The 18,711-nt window shown below is 44.5% G+C and overlaps 3 protein-coding genes across 3 annotated transcripts in view; 2 read left to right on the plus strand and 1 right to left on the minus strand.

Moving 5' to 3' along the window:
• Positions 1-18,711, plus strand: part of armc3 (armadillo repeat containing 3) — a 378,416-nt gene that overhangs the window by 9,450 nt on the left and 350,255 nt on the right. The window lies entirely within an intron of this gene.
• Positions 3,361-6,699, plus strand: sec61g (SEC61 translocon subunit gamma). Its single transcript, XM_062985244.1, has 4 exons — positions 3,361-3,468; positions 4,210-4,315; positions 4,635-4,737; positions 6,554-6,699. The coding sequence occupies exons 2-4, from the start codon at positions 4,222-4,224 to the stop codon at positions 6,561-6,563; spliced, it is 207 nt and encodes a 68-aa protein (XP_062841314.1). The 5' UTR covers positions 3,361-3,468; positions 4,210-4,221; the 3' UTR covers positions 6,564-6,699.
• tpk1 (thiamin pyrophosphokinase 1) overlaps positions 6,385-18,711 on the minus strand; it is a 29,222-nt gene continuing 16,895 nt past the window's right edge. The window contains exons 6-10 of the mRNA XM_062985243.1: positions 17,190-17,262; positions 15,657-15,752; positions 11,194-11,340; positions 10,633-10,744; positions 6,385-6,933 (exon numbers count right to left, since the gene is read on the minus strand). Of these exons, the coding sequence (XP_062841313.1) occupies positions 6,785-6,933; positions 10,633-10,744; positions 11,194-11,340; positions 15,657-15,752; positions 17,190-17,262 (577 nt within the window). The 3' untranslated portion in view covers positions 6,385-6,784. The remainder of the gene's footprint in view (positions 6,934-10,632; positions 10,745-11,193; positions 11,341-15,656; positions 15,753-17,189; positions 17,263-18,711) is intronic.

The following is an 18,711-nucleotide window of genomic DNA, read 5'->3' on the forward strand; positions in this document are numbered from 1 at the left end:
CTCAAATTCTTTCCTGAACCAGAACTAAAGCTGTAATTACAGCAGTGCAGAGCAAGCAGTGGCCAAAAGGTCGACATGAAACATTTCACCACATGAAAAAGTCTCTCTGATCAAAAATATCAGCAAGTTCTTTTACTGGGATCAGAACAGGAGGGGAAGTTATGACTGACTAGCATGTGGTCAAGATTAGCAAACACGCCACAGCGGGTCATTTCTGTGAGAACAACAAGACGAAGTTCGCCATCTAGTGCAGTTAAAGCTTACAAACATCATTCTGACAACAGCAGCTTGTTTTCCACCAAAATGTTGTTATTAAGTGAAGCTAATCAACCATTAACATCACATTCGTCCCTCCATTATGTTTTTTCCTCCATAGCACATTCATTCAAGCTTGTTTACATTTGTTTACTTTAATTAGACGCTTTTACAATTATGACTGAATTCAATTCAAGCAATTGAGGGTTACGGACCTTCCTCATGGGCTCAACAGTGGCAACCTGGTGATAGCAGTGCTTGAACCGGCAACCTTCTGATTACTAGTCCAGTACCTTAACCGCTGAGCTACCACTTTACTCCGGATTGATATATTTACATTTGATGCTTTTATCCAAAGCGACTTACAATTCTGACTGAATACAATCTAAGCAATTGAAAGTGGAGGGCCTTCCTCAAGGGCCCAACAGTGGCAAATTGGCGATGGTACCTTAACCACTAAGCAACCACCGCCCTATAAAGCCGCTCTTTGTGCTGACCGAAACCTGCAAGCCGTTCATTTTCATCTCCCGTTTGCAAAACCTGAGGTGCCACACACAGCATTTTTTTCAGTGGTGCTATCGGCCGGTCAGGCATCTGCACTGACACGACTGGCTAATGTTCGATTGGCCGAAACAGCCTAGCCATTGGAAGGTATGGTGCCTCTGTTCCTTCCTTCCACTTGCTTCCCATGTCCAAACACATCACATGGGATCGGGTATCGGGGAGAAACCCACATCTGGACACACCGGTGCTGCCATCGCTTAGCTGGAAATTACCTAATTTTTCCGGAGAAGCCATGATGCCATGAGTTCTCTTACACACAGTCGATATTTAATTTTGGGATGTGTAGGGATAAAGTCAGACATGGGAGGAACCTGAGAGGTTTTAAAGCGTATGGAGTTCTAGAGTATAATGGAGGCTACAGAACCAGACAACACCAAGGAGGTTTTTAGTCTGGTGTCACTAATTAAAAGTACCTACACACAAATCTGTGCAAAAATATTGAGCACAGACTATCCAAAGTGTGACATTCGGCAAAACATTCTTACCTTGTTTTCCATTTACTGCTTCGTTCTGGTCAGGGTTGCAGTGGGTCCGGCTGGCTCCCAGAATGTGCCCCACCCAGAATGTGCCCACTATGTGCAAATCGAGAATACACCCTGGACATGTGCTTATTATTCGCAGGGTACCACAGGCTTACACATTCACGTACATACGCTTAATGGCAGTTTAGAGCATCCAGTCTACATACAACAAGCCGGAGGAAACTGGATTACCTGGTGGAAACCCTTAAGGACATAAATGAAATATGCAAAACTCCACAGAGACAAGAGACCAGAGATAAGGATCACTGCCTCGAGATTCATTTTTTCTCCTCACAGTAGTTGTTGGAGCACTTTTCTCTCTTAACGATCCCTAATCATTCTTAGGAACTCTTGAAGAAGTGAAGAAATTCCATTTTAAGTAAGAAAACAATGCGATGACAGGATGAAGGCTTAAATACAGAGCAGATCGAATAGGGTGGAGGGTGGAGACCAAGAGTAACACAAACACACATAAACAATGCCAACCACAGGTATTCCAACCAAAGCTAAAAACGGCCTCTGTTTACGTTTATGACACTGCTCGTGACCTCAACACTTAAAGGTGCGTTCACAAAATCAAAGAAGGTCACAATCCAAAATCATAAAACAGTGTTAAATACATCAACATCATCATGACCAAGAAAATTTTAGCTAACATACACATTTATGCCTTGAGTGGATTCTTTTAAAACAGTGGATGTTTGATGATTAGAGTTCTGTAGTAATCAATTATCGGAAGGTTGCTAATGCAAGCCCTATTACAGCCAGGTTGCCACTACTGAACCCTTGAGCAAGATTCTTGCATTCACCTTCAGTTGCTTGGATTGTATTCAGTCACACTTTTATGTAAACATACAGCAGGTTGAAACCCTGATTTGTTACCAGAAGATATAATCAATCTATTAATTAGATTGTATGTGGAGCATACACACTCCAAGCACTTTAATAGGTGATATTTAATACATGCATTTATTAATTTTATAATAATTTTCCAGTGTTTAATATCACCGTATTTTTGTCATTTAAAATATTTAATCATTTAGGAACTTTGATTATGTTGACCTATATAATAACTTAGCAATTCATAGTGAAGTTTTTAATAATCAGTTCCTTTACGAATGGCGACATCTAGTGGCCAATAGCTGCAACAGCGCTACCACCGATTAACCGTCTTGTACTGCAAACAGCACTTTTTCGGATTCTAAAAAGCAGTTGGACTTGTTGTTGGACTCAAAAGACTAGGAAGAGTGAGAATAAACTGGATTGACAACATGACTGCATTATCAGGGGCTGGTCTGCTACAGGCAAAACAAGACAAGAGGCCACTGGAGAAAGCTGATCCATCTGTGCAGCCAACCATCACAAAGAGATCAGGGTAGTTACATGATATAGTATTATATTTAGCACTTAATGTTTGTCTGTGTCTGATGGGGTGACTGAAGCCCTGTGATGGCCCTGACCAAGATAAAGCGGTTGATTAAAATGTCTCCCTGTATGTTTGAGTGTGTGTGTGTGTTCTGTTGAATGTCTTTGCTTTAAATGAAAAAAGGAAAGAAATCACGATGTTAAGCTTGCTTGACTGTGAACAGTCACACATGCGTCCCAGTAGCTTTTAAATCATGGCATAATTTCCAAGTTTACGTGATTATGTGTATGGTAATCATTTATACGTCCGGAATCACATATTAATTACTTCAAAGTGCACTATTTAGAGAGACTTGTCACTTAATTAGTCATTTTTGCTTAATTTGTTTTTAATATTAGAGGCGCGATTGATATTCCACAATTTATTAAAATATGGTAGCGTTTAAATTTTGTAGCTGGGCAGGATGAGCACACTTTGTAGTTTGTAGGGAGTAGGGAATATAGTGCTATTTAGAACACAGCCATAAACAGTCATAAAACCCGCCTTCTGTGGTATGATTGGCTGCTTTTTTAAAAGACGTTTTTCTTAACCAATCGTAGGTTAGAATGCGTGTACGCCTCGGGTCTGGATCTGCGCATGCGTTAATCTGTACGCTACGTCAGCCTTTTCGCTTTTAGCTGTGCGCTGTAAAGCTACGTGGCTTCAGTCTTGGACTCACCGCTGTAGCTGTAACGTCAATTCTCCTTTAATTCACAAACACAGGTACGTTTATAACTGTTTTACATTCTGTCTGTATGTATAAAACGTAATATTAAACATTAAACTAGTAAAATGTTTATATGTTAATGTAAATAAATAGCTAAGCTAACTTTAGCTAGCAAAAGTAACGTTACTAGCGAGGCTTATTTTATATAATTGGCAATATTTAATGTTTTTTATTATTATTTCTTCCCTCAACGCCTCAGCAGTCAAGTTTTAACTTTTGAAGTATTAAATGTAGTTATAGATGTCAAAAGTTACTTGTAATAGACTTGTACAGAATGGCATCTTCCAGCAAGTGAAAATATCTAGGAGCAACAACAGCTCAGTTTCAGTATATTCGACTGGAGAAGTCCAAAAGCTTATAAAATCATCTGTTCTCTGTTGTGACACTCACTACTGAGTTCCAAACTGCCTTAGGGATGCTAAACCCGGCACAGGATCTTCATCGATTGAGCCACATCAATGTATAATCATTTTATATCAATAATTAAAATATATATGTATTTAAGTGATATTTATTTTTGAGGTAAACGTCTGTACACTTAAGGGGAAGGTTTGTACGGCTGGTATGAAGACCTTCGCTGTCCACTGTGGTCTATGTGTGCCCAGTGTTTTCTGTTAGACCCAGACCTGCCGGACCCTGACCAGGCTGAAGCGGTTGACATCAATGAAATTAAGGTTTTCCTGATACACAAAGCAAGCAGCTGAGAATAACGTGTCGCATGTGTTTTATTCTTTCAGACCAAAGCAGACATGGATCAGATCATGCAGTTCGTCGAACCTGCACGGCAGTTCGTAAAGGACTCCATCAGACTGGTCAAGAGATGCACCAAGCCAGACAGAAAAGGTCAGTAGGTGAACGATCACACAGACAAAGACGTCTAATGGTACGATTAATGCTGTTCATTTCTAACAGCTGATGCTTGATCTGAACAGATTTGAGACCCACCCTTAGTGTGCATGCACCAGCTCTGGGTACTTACAGATACGGTACCCTGCAATGAAACCTAAGCGGATAAGTGTTGCGATTCCCCATTACCTCCCCTGACCCCTGATATTAATTGTAGGTGTGAAAGTTAGATGAGTATTTCTTTATTCACTTGGCCTCTTGTCGTTAGCAATTCGCACCAATTATATCATTTATTCTTCTGTGTATTGTGCTGTAGAGTTCCAGAAGATCGCCATGGCAACAGCGATCGGATTCGCCATCATGGGATTCATCGGCTTCTTCGTCAAGCTCATCCACATCCCCATCAACAACATCATCGTGTAAGTGTTTAGACTGTTAAGTCCTGAGGTGTTTAGACTATCGGGCGAATCTCCTTTGGGAGGCTGTGAGGTGTTCTAAGCTCCATGGGTTTTAGCTGAGCGTTTGAAAAGGAAAATATTCAGCATAAATGTTCTTAATACATGAAAATATAAACAAATCTAATACTGGTATGTTCAAAAATGGTTTCTGCACTCTCCTGGGAGATTACACATGCAGACCATGTGCGTGTGTGAACAAATCAGATCCCAAAAAATCCCCAAACACCTACAGAATACGCCAACACAGTGTTCACGCCAACTGAGATGGCTTATTTGTGCCAGGTTTCTACAGTAATCAAGGAGCACTGGTTCTCTAGATCATTAATAATTAGGGCTGCACTGTAATCTAACATTATTACACCAATATTAACATACAATAACGTTTTCTGTAACATCTTATTATAAATTGAGGCGCTCGGGTGGCCCAGTACAGCTGGCATCCAGGGTTCTAATCCCAAGCGGTGCTATCGAACGGTCAGGCGTCTGGATACAGACGTGATCGGCTGTGTCTGAAGGGGTGTGTTGCCTCATTGTGCCCAGTGATTCCACAGAAACCGGGTCCACCGTGACCAGTAATAAAAGAAATAAGTACGTGATCTTTGTATTTGTTTTCCTGACGACTAATCAGGATAATTTTGAAGTTTTGTACCTAAAAGCCCAAATTATAAAGACGAGAAAATAATCGGACAGAAACATGACACCTATCTTGCCATAAAATGACACAAACGTGTTAAACTTGGCATTAAAATTCAAATAAATAAATAAATAATAAGATTTCTTGTCCTGTGGTCATAAGGACAGTCGTGTCCTCTTATTCTCCCCTGTTTCTTTTATTTTTTTTACTGAATACTGAATACAATGTAAGGAGCTGAGGGTTCAGGACCTTTTTCAGGTGTCCAACTGTGAATTTGGTGATTGTGGGATTGATCCAGCAACCTTCAGATCACTAGTCCACTGAGCTACCGCTGCATTTTTAAATGTATTCTGGCATAAAGGGTTTAACGGCCTGTCTTCCAACAAATCCAACAAATCACACATTCGCCCCGTATTGTGCAGCATGCCAAACACGGCTTACAAATAACCGTTTAATGCTTGTATACATTATTTATGACCGTGAGAGATGACGGATCCTAACGGCAAAGACCATGAAGGAAATATTCAACAGTACAAAAGCAAAAACACTCTTCAAATTCCTGTCAATAACACAACTTCACTGAATAAAACAGAACAGCGAATAAAAGACAGATCACAACCTTTGACCCAGGGGCAGACATGGCATTAAAAACTAAACACTTACTAACTCAAACAATCAAGACTTTCTGTGCGTGTGATTGGCTAGTATCTCTCACAAGGGAGATAAGTCTTCGTCTCAAGTGGTCACGACAGGGAAACCGGAGCTGTAAAAGCATCAGGTTCAATTTTCCTACCTTAGCTTTCTGTACTGTTTTGTGTGCATGTTTGTGTGGGTTCTCATCCGTCTGTGTTGCTTCATGCACGCTCGTCTCATTACTGGAGGCACAAAAGTTGCATTTTTTATTTTGTTAATAGAATATTGATCGTGTTGCTCCACAAAACCCTCCAAAACAAATGCAAGCAGTTAGGCGAGTGCAGTTTTTCTCTGCCGCGTGACGGGTTTATTAATAAAGCTCACGGTTAAATGTTTAAGCCGTTTTTCTAGTTAAAAAAAGTTAAATACATAAGGGAAAATAAACAATCTTGGCTGGTAGAACTGTTGGATAACTCTAATCTGGTTTCATTTTTATTTTATCTCTTGCAGTGGTGGTTGAATCGTCTGAAAATATTGGGACGGAGGAAACGTTGGGCGCTGGATTGGGACGGAGTTTGTAAATCAGTTTTTCTTTCTGTTTTTTTTTTCTGTTGGGTAAAATGTTTTGGCCGTGTTAATAAATCAAAATAAAAGAACTAGTCGACTAGATTTTTGTTTAAAAAGTAAAAACGGCATGCGGTTGGCACAGCGAGGCACATCTCGGTCAGTCCTTGGTGTCCTTCAGATGTCTTTCACGTCTTTAATACCCATGGTCCAGAGAAGAGGTTTATCTGTGCCGATGGTGACGGGTTTCCGGCCCCCGCCGGCGCCGTGCTGCTCGTACGTGTTCGACGTGCTGACGAGCCTCCCGAACTCCAGGACCTGGTTATCTGTGAACAGACACGGAGGTTTTAATCAGCCATCGAGGCGACCGGAGACGAGATCAATCGAACACTCACTCAGACGCAAATAAAACCAGTTTACTCTGCGTCTCTTCTGTCTGGGGATCTTGATGCTTTGTTTAAGTTCATGATGCTCTTTACAAAGCGCTTTTCACGATCACAAACGCCGAGACGGGTTTTAATGTCAGTCGTGTTCAATGAAAGAAATATTTAAACAAGAAAACACTTTGATTTTCACAGACTCAGGATTAAAAGTGCATCTCTGAAGCCCAGGTCAAGAACAAGACTAAAAGACTAACATATCCTGCCATAAATACAACCCCAGAGTGACTATGGCATTAAAAACACTAACAAACAAATAATGTTAATCATATTTAATACAAAAAATGAAACAATCAGTAGCTTAAATGTAATAACCACGGCGTTCCTTGATGAAGCGGTCCGTCACTTTTAAGCTTTCGAACCCATTTGCAGTTGGTGCTCGTGATTAAAACATCCAACACGTCTGGTAGAAGTACTAAAGCCTGAAAGTAATGAGAATCTCGATCTGATGGACCTCCATTTAATGGATTTCATGTTTAAAACCGAACGTCCGGTCTGATCGTTTAAAAATCCCACGGGAAGCGAACCGAGACCAATAGTTCAGGAATCGTCCGCTAGCCGGCGACGTCTCTCCGTTTACACGAGCGAGAGGCTTCATTTCGTTGGTAGGCTCGTTCCGTTCTCGACTTTTTCTCTGTGTTCTATGCTTCATTTTTGAGAGTTTTAGTGCTCAGTTCTGCACCAGCGCTGCTCCAGTAGCCCCCAGCAGAGCTTCAGACTAAAAATAATAGAAACTAGAAATAGAGTCCCCACTGTACCATCACAGCCAAACAAAACACCTCCACCACACGAGGTAAATGAAATCTCTCCCCAATAGTACAGTACAGCAATTTTAATATTTATTTACATGACATATTTACATATCTATTTACGTTGATCATATGTCCATGTTGAGCACTTTTGTGGACCTTAGTGCTGTGTTTTCGTATATTTTCACACCCCCTGGAAAAAAAAACCCCTCTCTGTTTTCTGGCAATCGCATTCTGCAGACCAGTGCTCCGTCCTTTTACTCTGTTAAATCCAGGTTATTCTGCGTATATATAGATATTTTACTTATACGCTGAGTGTAGGTCCGATATGTATAACGTGTGTCCTCGAAATGCTGTCATACAAGCCATGACTGGTTTATGCTTCCTAAAAAGCGAATGCTCCGGTTCTTCACGAGATTAGAGAGATTGCTCCAAGTTTGTGATAAACCTGGTGCTAAATATCTTTATTGGGAAGCCAAGGACGCCCGTCCGAAAGGGGTCAGCACAAACCTTCAGAAAGACACGTAGGTGGCCGGTTGTTGAAGGAAATAGAAAGATGGAAAGATGCCGTCGGGCGTCGGTCAGGGAACTGGGCTGGTCTCTTTACAGCGTGTCCTTGTTTCCCCTCTGCTTGTCTCTCCGGTCGAGCCTCTCTAAAGCACCGACACCGATCCCGTACAGCTGTGTCGTTTAAAAAAAACCCTCAAAAAACCTTATGCATCCTTTTTGTCCCCGAGGTTCCGCGCTCGGTCTGGGAATCGATTCGGCGCAGCGGCGTGAACTTAAACTGCTTCCCAATCACTTTTTTAGGAAAGCGGTTTTGCTTGAGAGAGGAAACTAATGTCCTGCAGAATCGACTCGGCTCGCACATCTGTTCTGTTCTCTCGGAGATAAGGGCTCCGTACGGGTGGGTGGGTGGGGGGGGGGGGGGGGGCGGGTTATTAGGAGCCTCGTTAATTTCATCCCACCGTTGCAAATCCACTTACTGGTTCCGGTCCGTGGAAGTGGAGACGCATTAGGGGTACACTACTTCTGTAAACACTTAGCACCTCGAGGGCCTGATGTATTCATGCACCAAGTGCTAATGTGCATAGAAGAAAAATATAAGAGTTTCTTTGTGGTAACAGTTTGGGGAAGGCTCTGTCCTGTCCTCCTGTGACGGTATACTGTCTGACCGATTGAGGCTTAAGGACCGTGCTCAAGGGCCCAACAGTGGCAACCTGGCAGTGGTGGGGCTTGAACCAGCGACCTTTCTTAACCAAAGGAACTCCAGTGGCCCACACAAAAGCTTGATTCTCAACCCTCAATTGGATTGTTCCTTGAAAGCCACAAATTTAAACATGCCAGCAGGTGGAATGGCTGGTCTGAATTATCCCTAAATGTCAGTAAGTGAATACGTGTCTATATGATGCCTTGTGATGGAGTGGTCCTGGTTTAGGTTGCAGCCTAGTGGTTAAGGTACTGGACTAGTGATCAAAAGGTCGCTTGTTCAAGCCCCACCACTGCCAGGTTGTCACTGTTGGGCCCTTAAACAAGATGATGCAGATCCCGGGCTCGAATCCCCAGCAGTGCTATCAGCCGGTTGGGCGTCTCCTGAGGATAGACGGTGGCTAAGGCCACACCGTGCACTTTTACCGCACTGGACTCACATTTTTTTGCTCTTGCTGTGGCAAAGGGGCTAAAACATAAAAGATGAGCTTTGAAATGCACCTGTGTAGGTGTGCACTGAGCCAGACGACTCCACACCTCGGGTTCTGTCCTACAAGAGTTATTATTGGAACAGCTAATGGTAATAGAGTGAGAATATCACCCCGCCCGCCCACCCGCTCCCCTCCTCGTCCCGTTCTCATTAAACGCGCGCCGGTTCATCTGCAGTCCTATAATACAGTCGTAATCAAATGCAAATACAGACGGGTGTCGGATTAAAGCGGAATCCTGTACGGATGAGGAAATCTAATCGCCCGTGCAGATGCTGGAGGCGGGCGCGGGGCACCGAGGGTCAACGAGTGGTTTCCTGTGTCGGAATTATGTAAAGCGTATACGGTTGCAGGTGATTCTGGTGCAATATTAGACCTCACTGTAGTTCTAGAGATTGCTGAATTAAAACCGAGGTGCGCTAATGTTCTCGGCGGCTCATGGTGACCCAGCGTTTTTAATGTTTTTTAATTAATTTACTCGTTTTATCCTCGAGTTTTCCATGTACTCCTCACCCCCACGAGGGTTTTCTGAAGGTTCGTCAGCCCCCAAAACAAGTACACGCTTGATTGTCTTCTCCCGATTGTCCTTGTATTCATATACACTACATGGCCAAAAGTATTTGGACACCTGAACCTGAGTTTGTCAGGTCCCTATTTAGCTTTTGAGAAGTCTTCTTTGAAGTATGTCTATGGGAATTCGTGCCAAAGAGCTGAGCACTGATCTGGGTTCAGTGGGTCAGGGGTAAGTTTCTTTAAATCGAGCTTGCTTTGTGCTGGAACAGGAGAGGACCTTCCTTAAACTGTTGCAGCATTTTTAGAAGCATACAACTCTTATATATAATTGATTCATTACACCTGTCCACATGTGGCTGAATATGTGAATTAAAAAATTACAACAGGTGTCCTAATACTTTTGTCCATATAGTGTAAATATATACAAACAAGTGGTGCAGGACATGCTGTGACCCTGACCAGGACAGGGTTGTTAGAGGAAATGACACAACCCCAGGGTTACCATGCACAGAGCTTAACAACACCTGGAGTGGCGTAAAGCACACCACTATGGGACACCAGACTTTTATGACTTGTATGCACAAATTCTGGACCAATAGACCGGACCTTGATTAGGTGCCACTCACCCAGGTTCCACTTGAGCCCAGAGGTGGTGGTCAGGCAGGGGCCACCCACCGGAATCAGGCCGCACCATTCGCCCTCCAAACCCGTGTCCACACACAGCCGGTGCCGCCTTCCCTGTGGGGACAAAAGACACACAGCAGCATTGATCACATGACCACGAGGAAGATTTAATTTAGTCATATCTAATCACCCAATTGCATTACGCTCCCGTCTACCGATGTTGACCTCCAGTCTGACCGAGGAGAGCCGTGACTACCACACGTGCGCGGTAGCCGACAGTCTAAGCAATTGAGGGTTAAGGGCCTTGCTCAAGGGTCCAACAGTGGCAACCTAGCAGTGGTGGGGCTTGAACCGGCAACCTTCTGATTACTGGACCAGTACCTTAACCACTAGGCTACAGCTGCCCTACATGATCACATGCTCCTCATCTCTGTGCAGTGCCATCGATCAGCCGGCAGGGGTCGTAATTGCAGCAGTACACTGCGAACGAGCCAATCGTTGTCCGCGTAGGCGCCCAGCCTGCCGGTAGCAGCTCAACATAAAATAAAATAAAATAAAAGTACCTCCTGTAGGAGAAACGCCAGAGAGGAATTCTGGATGACCACCACTGGAAGCTGCGTCATCTCCCGGGCGTGGAAGAGCGTCTCGACGGTGGCCATGATCTGATCGAAGCGTCCGGCCAGCCCCCCCAGCGTCACTATCGTGTCCACCTGTGAATCGAACGCAAAACACGGGAACTTGACTTTATTTCGTTTTGGGTATCGCGCTCGGCGTCCGCGCCCTTCGTCTTTACTGCCACGTCTCGGCGCGGGTGATACGAGGACAGCGAAATGTCAGCCTGGCAGAACCGCCGATTGCCGTATAGCTCTTAGGGCTGTTTAAAATGCAACGGCGGTAATCAGCACATCTCAAGCTCAAAACTGCACCCCCCCCACCCGCCCCGCCTCGAGCCCCCCAGCAGCATTTAAAGAGAGAGCCATTATGAGACTCTGACACATAAATTGTAGCTATTACGGTGGCGCGGTAATTACACCGACGTTACGGCGGAATGAGTCAAAATCTCGAGTAGGACCCGTAATGCGAGCGCTCCGAGCTGCTCCCCGCCTGACCTTGTTCAAAGACGAGCGCTTTAACCTGAAAGTACCGAGTACATTTAGTTTATTTACGTGTTTTCTCACTTTTTAGCGTCATCCTCCGGCGTTTACATTTATAGCATCTTGCAGACGCTTTTTATCCACAGCGACTTACAGTACTGTGAGAGTGTACAGTCTAAGCAATTGAGGGTTAAGGGCCTTGCTCAGGGGTCCAACAGTGACAACCTGGCAACCTTTTGATTACTAGTCCAGTACCTTAACCACTATAGTTTATGGGGGTCTGTGTGAAAACCTATCGACCCGCCCTGCTCCCCTCTACCTACCTGATCAGCTCCTCAGTAGAGAGGATTCTAATGAGACATGGAGCTCATACGGCAGATTATTTAGACGCACTACTTAGACGGCGATTACGCCGATTACGTCAACACAGTGAGGCGGCATAACCCGCTAGCACGCCAGCTAACGTCTCCCGCCGCGTACCGAATACGGTTAAACTCTCCCTGACGCCCCAATTTACAAATAAACAACATTCGTATTATTTTACCTTCGTACACATTAAACATCAATGAGAATTTATGTACATTTTACATTTAAAAAAGAACATTTAAAAAAAGGATTGCCCTCGGCGCTGAGGAGGCGTCGGACGCTCCCTCGTCATTCAGTCAGATCATCACTCAGAATTGAGGCGCCTCAGCAGGAGCATTTTAAGCTATCTAAGGATTTAGACACGCCCTCTTCTCGGGAGTGTAGGATGACGTGAAATGCGTCTGTGTGGAGAGAGCGCCCGGTTTTCGGACAGACCCCGAATCCTGAAAGAAAGGTGAAGGTCCGTATTTAGAGGATTTCGATCCGTCACCCGTCGCTAGGAGGAAATTTGGCGCAGTCGAATGCCAGCACTCTCAGCGACGGACCTGATCCCGGACCTACGCCGGCCTCTGGGGTCCGAGGACAGTCCCGGGAGAGGCTGCACTCCTGCTCCATCGTTCATAACGGAGAAAAAAAAAAAAAAAACCAAAACTAAACCCCCGCAGAAGCAAAACAAATCCAAACACATCAGCGATTCTTTCATGGTGTTTCTGTAACCTGGTCAGGAAGCATCGGGGGGGGGGGACGAATCCCAGGAAACCGGCTTTGAAGAGTTACACCGAACAGAAGTGTGTGTTCGGTCTGTCTCAAATACACACAGCGGGGTGAAAGGTCATCCACAGCTTCAGCTGGAGAAAAAGTGTGTGAGTTTGGGCACGTCTGAGCGTGAAGCGAGATGGTCAGCGGAGTGGCGTCGTTCAGACGAGCTGTCAAAGTCGGAGTCCTCAACCACACACACACACACACACACACACACACACAGCAGAGCGAGCAGTGTGTAACACACACTCACACACTGACAGGCTGAGCGGGATGTGAATCCACACAGATGCTGATCTGACAGCTCTGATACACAGAGGTACTGGTGTGTGTGTGTATGTGTGTGTGGGGGTGTACGATGGATGGAGGCAGCGGTGCGGATACACCTTTCATCTCCCCACGGATGAAAACCGGGCCGAAATCAACACACGAGACACCCGGCTCCGTCGGAATCTGCGCACGTCCGACGTCTTTATTCCTCGCTCTTTTTGATGTCGGGACGTCTGCAGGGAACGTGCAGAGCGAGTTATTCAAGCTAGATGTAGAATAGAGCGCTTAATACGAGGAGAGTCGGACACCCATCACCGTAAAACACATCCTGAACGAACGGCCAGCACAACTGAGAAAAACAACGACTACATACGCACAAAACATAAAAAAAAACCTTAAATTCCTCAATAATATGAGACTAAAAACATACAGGGGTTGGACAAAATAACTGAAACACCTGGTTCTAGACCACAATAATTTATTAGTATGGTGTAGGGCCTCCTTTTGCGGCCAATACAGCGTCAATTCGTCTTGGAAATGACATATACAAGTCCTGCACAGTGGTCAGAGGGATTTTAAGCCATTCTTCTTGCAGGATAGTGGCCAGGTCACTACGTGATGCTGGTGGAGGAAAACGTTTCCTGACTCGCTTCTCCAAAACACCCCAAAGTGGCTCAATAATATTTAGATCTGGTGACTGTGCAGGCCATGGGAGATGTTCAACTTCACTTTCATGTTCATCAAACCAATCTTTCACCAGTCTTGCTGTGTGTATTGGTGCATTGTCATCCTGATACACGGCACCGCCATTGGATGCACATGGTCCTCCAGAATGGTTCGGTAGTCCTTGGCAGTGACGTGCCCATCTAGCACAAGTATTGGGCCAAGGGAATGCCATGATATGGCAGCCCAAACCATCACTGATCCACTCCCATGCTTCACTCTGGGCATGCAACAGTCTGGGTGGTACGCTTCTTTGGGGCTTCTCCACACCGTAACTCTCCCGGATGTGGGGAAAACAGTAAAGGTGGACTCATCAGAGAACAATACATGTTTCACATTGTCCACAGCCCAAGATTTGCGCTCCTTGCACCATTGAAACCGACGTTTGGCATCGGCACGAGTGACCAAAGGTTTGGCTATAGCAGCCCGGCCGTGTATATCGACCCTGTGGAGCTCCCGACGGACAGTTCTGGTGGAAACAGGAGAGTCGAGGTGCACATTTAATTCTGCCGTGATTTGGGCAGCCGTGGTTTTATGTTTTTTGGATACAATCCGGGTTAGCACCCGAACATCCCTTTCAGACAGCTTCCTCTTGCGTCCACAGTTAATCCTGTTGGATGTGGTTTGTCCTTCTTGGTGGTATGCTGACATTACCCTGGATACCGTGGCTCTTGATACATCACAAAGACTTGCTGTCTTGGTCACAGATGCGCCAGCAAGACGTGCACCAACAATTTGTCCTCTTTTGAACTCTGGTATGTCACCCATAATGTTGTGTGCATTGCAATATTTTGAGCAAAACTGTGCTCTTACCCTGCTAATTGAACCTTCACACTCTGCTCTTACTGGTGCAATGTGCAATTAATGAAGATTGACCACCAGACTGGTCCAATTTAGCCATGAAACCTCCCACACTAAAATGTCAGGTGTTTCAGTTATTTTGTCCAACCCCTGTATATCTATATGACACAAGACCAATAAAACTAGCATAAAACACTGATTCCTGTCATGGATATAAAAAATGTAATAACAGCATGACAAACAAAAAAAGAACGCCTGCAGGAGTTCAGCTTTTTCCTCGTGCAGTACCTCGACCAGCCAGCAGTGGCTGCAACTGCAGCAGAAACGATAGCAGCCGATAGCAGAGCTGAGATTCGAACCCCCCCCCCATTAGTATTGTAAAAATAGCTAGATCAGTATAAAATACCACAATAGAGTGCCATCTACAGGCCATTCCTGGTATTAGAATGAATATACGTGTACACGTGTACAGTACAACGAAATTCTTTTTATCGCCGGGTCAGCCGTTGTACGGCGCTTCTGGAGCATCTGGTTAAGGGCCTTGCTTAAGGGCCCAACAGGGACTGCTTGGCAGAGCCGGGATTCATTTACATTTGTTATTTAGTAGACGCCTTTATCCAAAGCGACTAACAGTAGTGTGACAGTATACACACTTGAACAATTGAGGGTTAAGGGCCTTGCTAAAGGGCCCAACAGCAGCAACCTGGTAGTGGTGGGGTTTGAACCAGTGACCTTTTGATTACTAGTACAGTACCTTAACCGCTAGGCCCCTGATTCGAACTCTCAACTTTTCGATTTGTAGCCCAAAGCTGTGTCCTTGTAGCCTATTTGAAACCACGGTGCTTTGTTCGCACCTTTGGCGCCCCCTTCAGGAATTGCCCTTTAGAAATTTTACTGTTTGGCTGCACCACCCGAGCACCCGTCCTTAAACTTTTGTAAGTGACAGACCCAGTGCACAACGGACAAAGAGAATTTATGTAGAAACGTCTGTTTGTTTAGTAAACAAAATGTACCTGTAATTTTCGCTTCTCGATTTCCTCCACCATGATGGCCAGGCACTTAGTGAAGTCTGTCAGATCCTGGTCAGATGTTTCAATCATCCTGCACCCCTGACATCACCCATAAAACATAACAGAAGTAGTTTTAGAACAGTCCAAGTGACGTTCACTTCATATTCATGTAACGGAATCTGGATCAGTTGTTCTCTTAACGTTTTTTTAATGGAGGTCCCGGCACTAATGAAGCTGGAGCCTGTGTATTTATCCTATGTGGTCAATTTCCTCCCTGTTTCACTTTTAAACTTGTGTTACAGCTCGAGCTGCTGAGAAATTCAGAGAGTCTAAAACGCTTCTGGTTGAAAATAAAGCTTAACGTGGTTTAATGTAGTAAAAGGAGACAGGAGCACTAAACTTCTCTTCATTATTACTGCTCATAAGTTCCTCCACTAATCACATTCCTCACTCGCTGTTTTACTACAGTAAGTCACGGTGAGTTTTGTTCACCAGCACAGCGGTGCAAAAGCGGTTTCGTCACTTCTCGTGTGAATGCGCCGGTGCTGAAGGGAATACGGTGTTCCAACATCAAGCATCTCCAGCATTAAGAAGCGTCAGGAAACAATAAAGAGGTGAAGCTAAAGTGCAGCTTTTATTGTATTTTTATTGATGTGTAACTGTTAGTAATTGTATTTCAGTGTATTTATATTATATTTGTGTTATTTTCAGTGTTTAAGTGTCAAAAACAACCTCATTATTTTACATGAGACTAAAATATCTGCAGCTCTACTGAATCATGGACACATTAACATGTTTCCCAAACATCCTTATGGAAAAAAATACCCTAAACTAAACGTCACTCCCAGAACCGACTGACGTCCAGTTTCAAGTTACCGCTGGATTCTCGTTTTCTTTCCAAACGTCAAACTTTCCAAAGTTCATAGTTCACGTTGGGCGTGTGAGCGTACATGCACCTCTTCAGCGTGTCGGTTCTGCCTGAACGATCGCGCCTTCTCGCGCCGATTCATATGAGCGCTCGTTCGCAGCAGGAAGCAGAACGCCAGCAGAGAAGTGTACAGAACGTACAGAATCTCCATTTTATTTCTGCACTTTCTTCCCTAATTTATGGTAGCCGGTTGTTCCTCCTCTGCTGGAGACCCCGAGGCGTCTGAGGAGGGTATATTTGCCCGATACGCGCCCTCCTTCTTATTCGCCCGTACTTCGTGCGGGGAGAGTCACACGCTGATCGCCACGTTCCGCCTGTACAGGCGCCTCGGGCTTCTAACCAGGGTCGAAGACCCCGCCCACGTTATAATACGGTATTTTCCCGCCCAGCGGACTAGTGGACGATTTTGCCAGCCGACCGGTAGAGGATTCAGCTGAGAATTCAGAATCCCAGCCCGGCATGTCGTCCTGTAAGCGCATTTCCTTCCACAACAGGTTCGGACGAGGCGAAACGTCGGCATTGCAGTTCACTCGCTCGCTGTAGAAGTAAAATCAATGATTTAAATAATACATTCTGTTACGCTGAAGAAGAGAGAGGTGAGAAAATACCTGTTCTGAATAGAACTTCTTCACCTCAGGCGTAATGGAATCGAAATCTCCGTTTATGTAGTCTGGGAGAAAACTTGAGGCATGAAAAACGAGGAAGAAAAATACAGAGGTGGGATCAGAAATGTGTAATACGGCTAAAATAACAGCATACAGACAGACAGGGTAGAAAGTTCAAGAAAACACAAAACCCAAACAAAAACAGATGCTTATTAACATGTTGGGTCCTTACAAGCCATCAGAACGGCTTTACTGCACCACGGCGTCAAACCTTCACCTCTTTGGAACTGTAATATTATGATTCAACACATTTTTCAGAAGGTTTTCCTCTCTTAGCACTTTTCCACCAAAAGAACCATGGTTCTTGAACCGGTTCTGTTCAGGTTTCTTCGAACCTTGGTGTTTTGTAGAGAACCGAACCGCGTCTCCACCAGTTTTTGGGAACCAAGCCTGCGTCATCGATGGTGGGAGTTACACAACGAAAGTAAAGAGTCGTGATATCATGGCGGAGCGTGTAGATTATGTGCGAGCATTTGTGCTGCTGTTACAGATGTTCGTTTTTATGTAAAAAGCATCGTTCAGCTATCGGTGATAAGAAGACGTAGACGTGTTTGTCGCAGTTGTTGTTTTCTTTAGTTCATTGACGTGAGAAGCGTTTTGCGCTTCGCTTTCACCGCGACTCTCGGCGTAAATAGCTGATAAAACATCACTAAAGTTCCACGACACGAACAAACATTAGTGATAAATAACCATCAAATCCAGTATAAAAGCTCCACATGTGTCTGTGTTTAACTGGATTTACTTCACGTGTGTTTATGCAGCTCGGGCTTCTGAATCCGCAAAAAGCTTCAACTAAATAAAGCGTAACGTGGCTGAATGTACTAACAGTACCACAGAAACACAAAATTTATCTCTGTTATTACTGGTTATAAGCACTCTGTACTGGTTATAAGAGCTCTGTACTGGTTATAAGCGCTCTGTACTGGTTATAAGCGCTCTGTACTGGTTATAAGAGCTCTGTACTGGTTATAAGCGCTCTGTACTGGTTATAAGAGCTCTGTACTGGTTATAAGAGCTCTGTACTGGTTATAAGCGCTCTGTACTGGTTATAAGAGCTCTGTACTGGTAATAAGCGCTCTGTACTGGTTATAAGAGCTCTGTACTGGTTATAAGCGCTCTGTACTGGTTATAAGAGCTCTGTACTGGTTATAAGCGCTCTGTACTGGTAATAAGCGCTCTGTACTGGTTATAAGAGCTCTGTACTGGTTATAAGCGCTCTGTACTGGTTATAAGAGCTCTGTACTGGTTATAAGCGCTCTGTACTGGTTATAAGAGCTCTGTACTGGTTATAAGCGCTCTGTACTGGTTATAAGCGCTCTGTACTGGTTATAAGCGATCTGTGCTCGGAACCAGAACCGTGTTGGTGGAAAAGGGGTATCTGTGGTGTTTTGAATGATGGTTGTGCCAAATTTTCCAATGGACGCCCATACCTCATCGAATAGAATCAGAATCAGCCGGAAGAACT

The sequence above is a fragment of the Trichomycterus rosablanca genome, chromosome 23 (assembly GCF_030014385.1).
Source record: "Trichomycterus rosablanca isolate fTriRos1 chromosome 23, fTriRos1.hap1, whole genome shotgun sequence".
Lineage (NCBI taxonomy): Eukaryota > Metazoa > Chordata > Actinopteri > Siluriformes > Trichomycteridae > Trichomycterus > Trichomycterus rosablanca.

Bases quoted from the DNA above. Each gene is read 5' to 3' on its own strand.
- sec61g (XM_062985244.1), top strand. From the start codon at position 4,222: ATGGATCAGATCATGCAGTTCGTCGAACCTGCACGGCAGTTCGTAAAG. The intron at 4,316-4,634 runs GTCAGTAGGTGA...ATTGTGCTGTAG, and splicing joins CACCAAGCCAGACAGAAAAG to AGTTCCAGAAGATCGCCATG.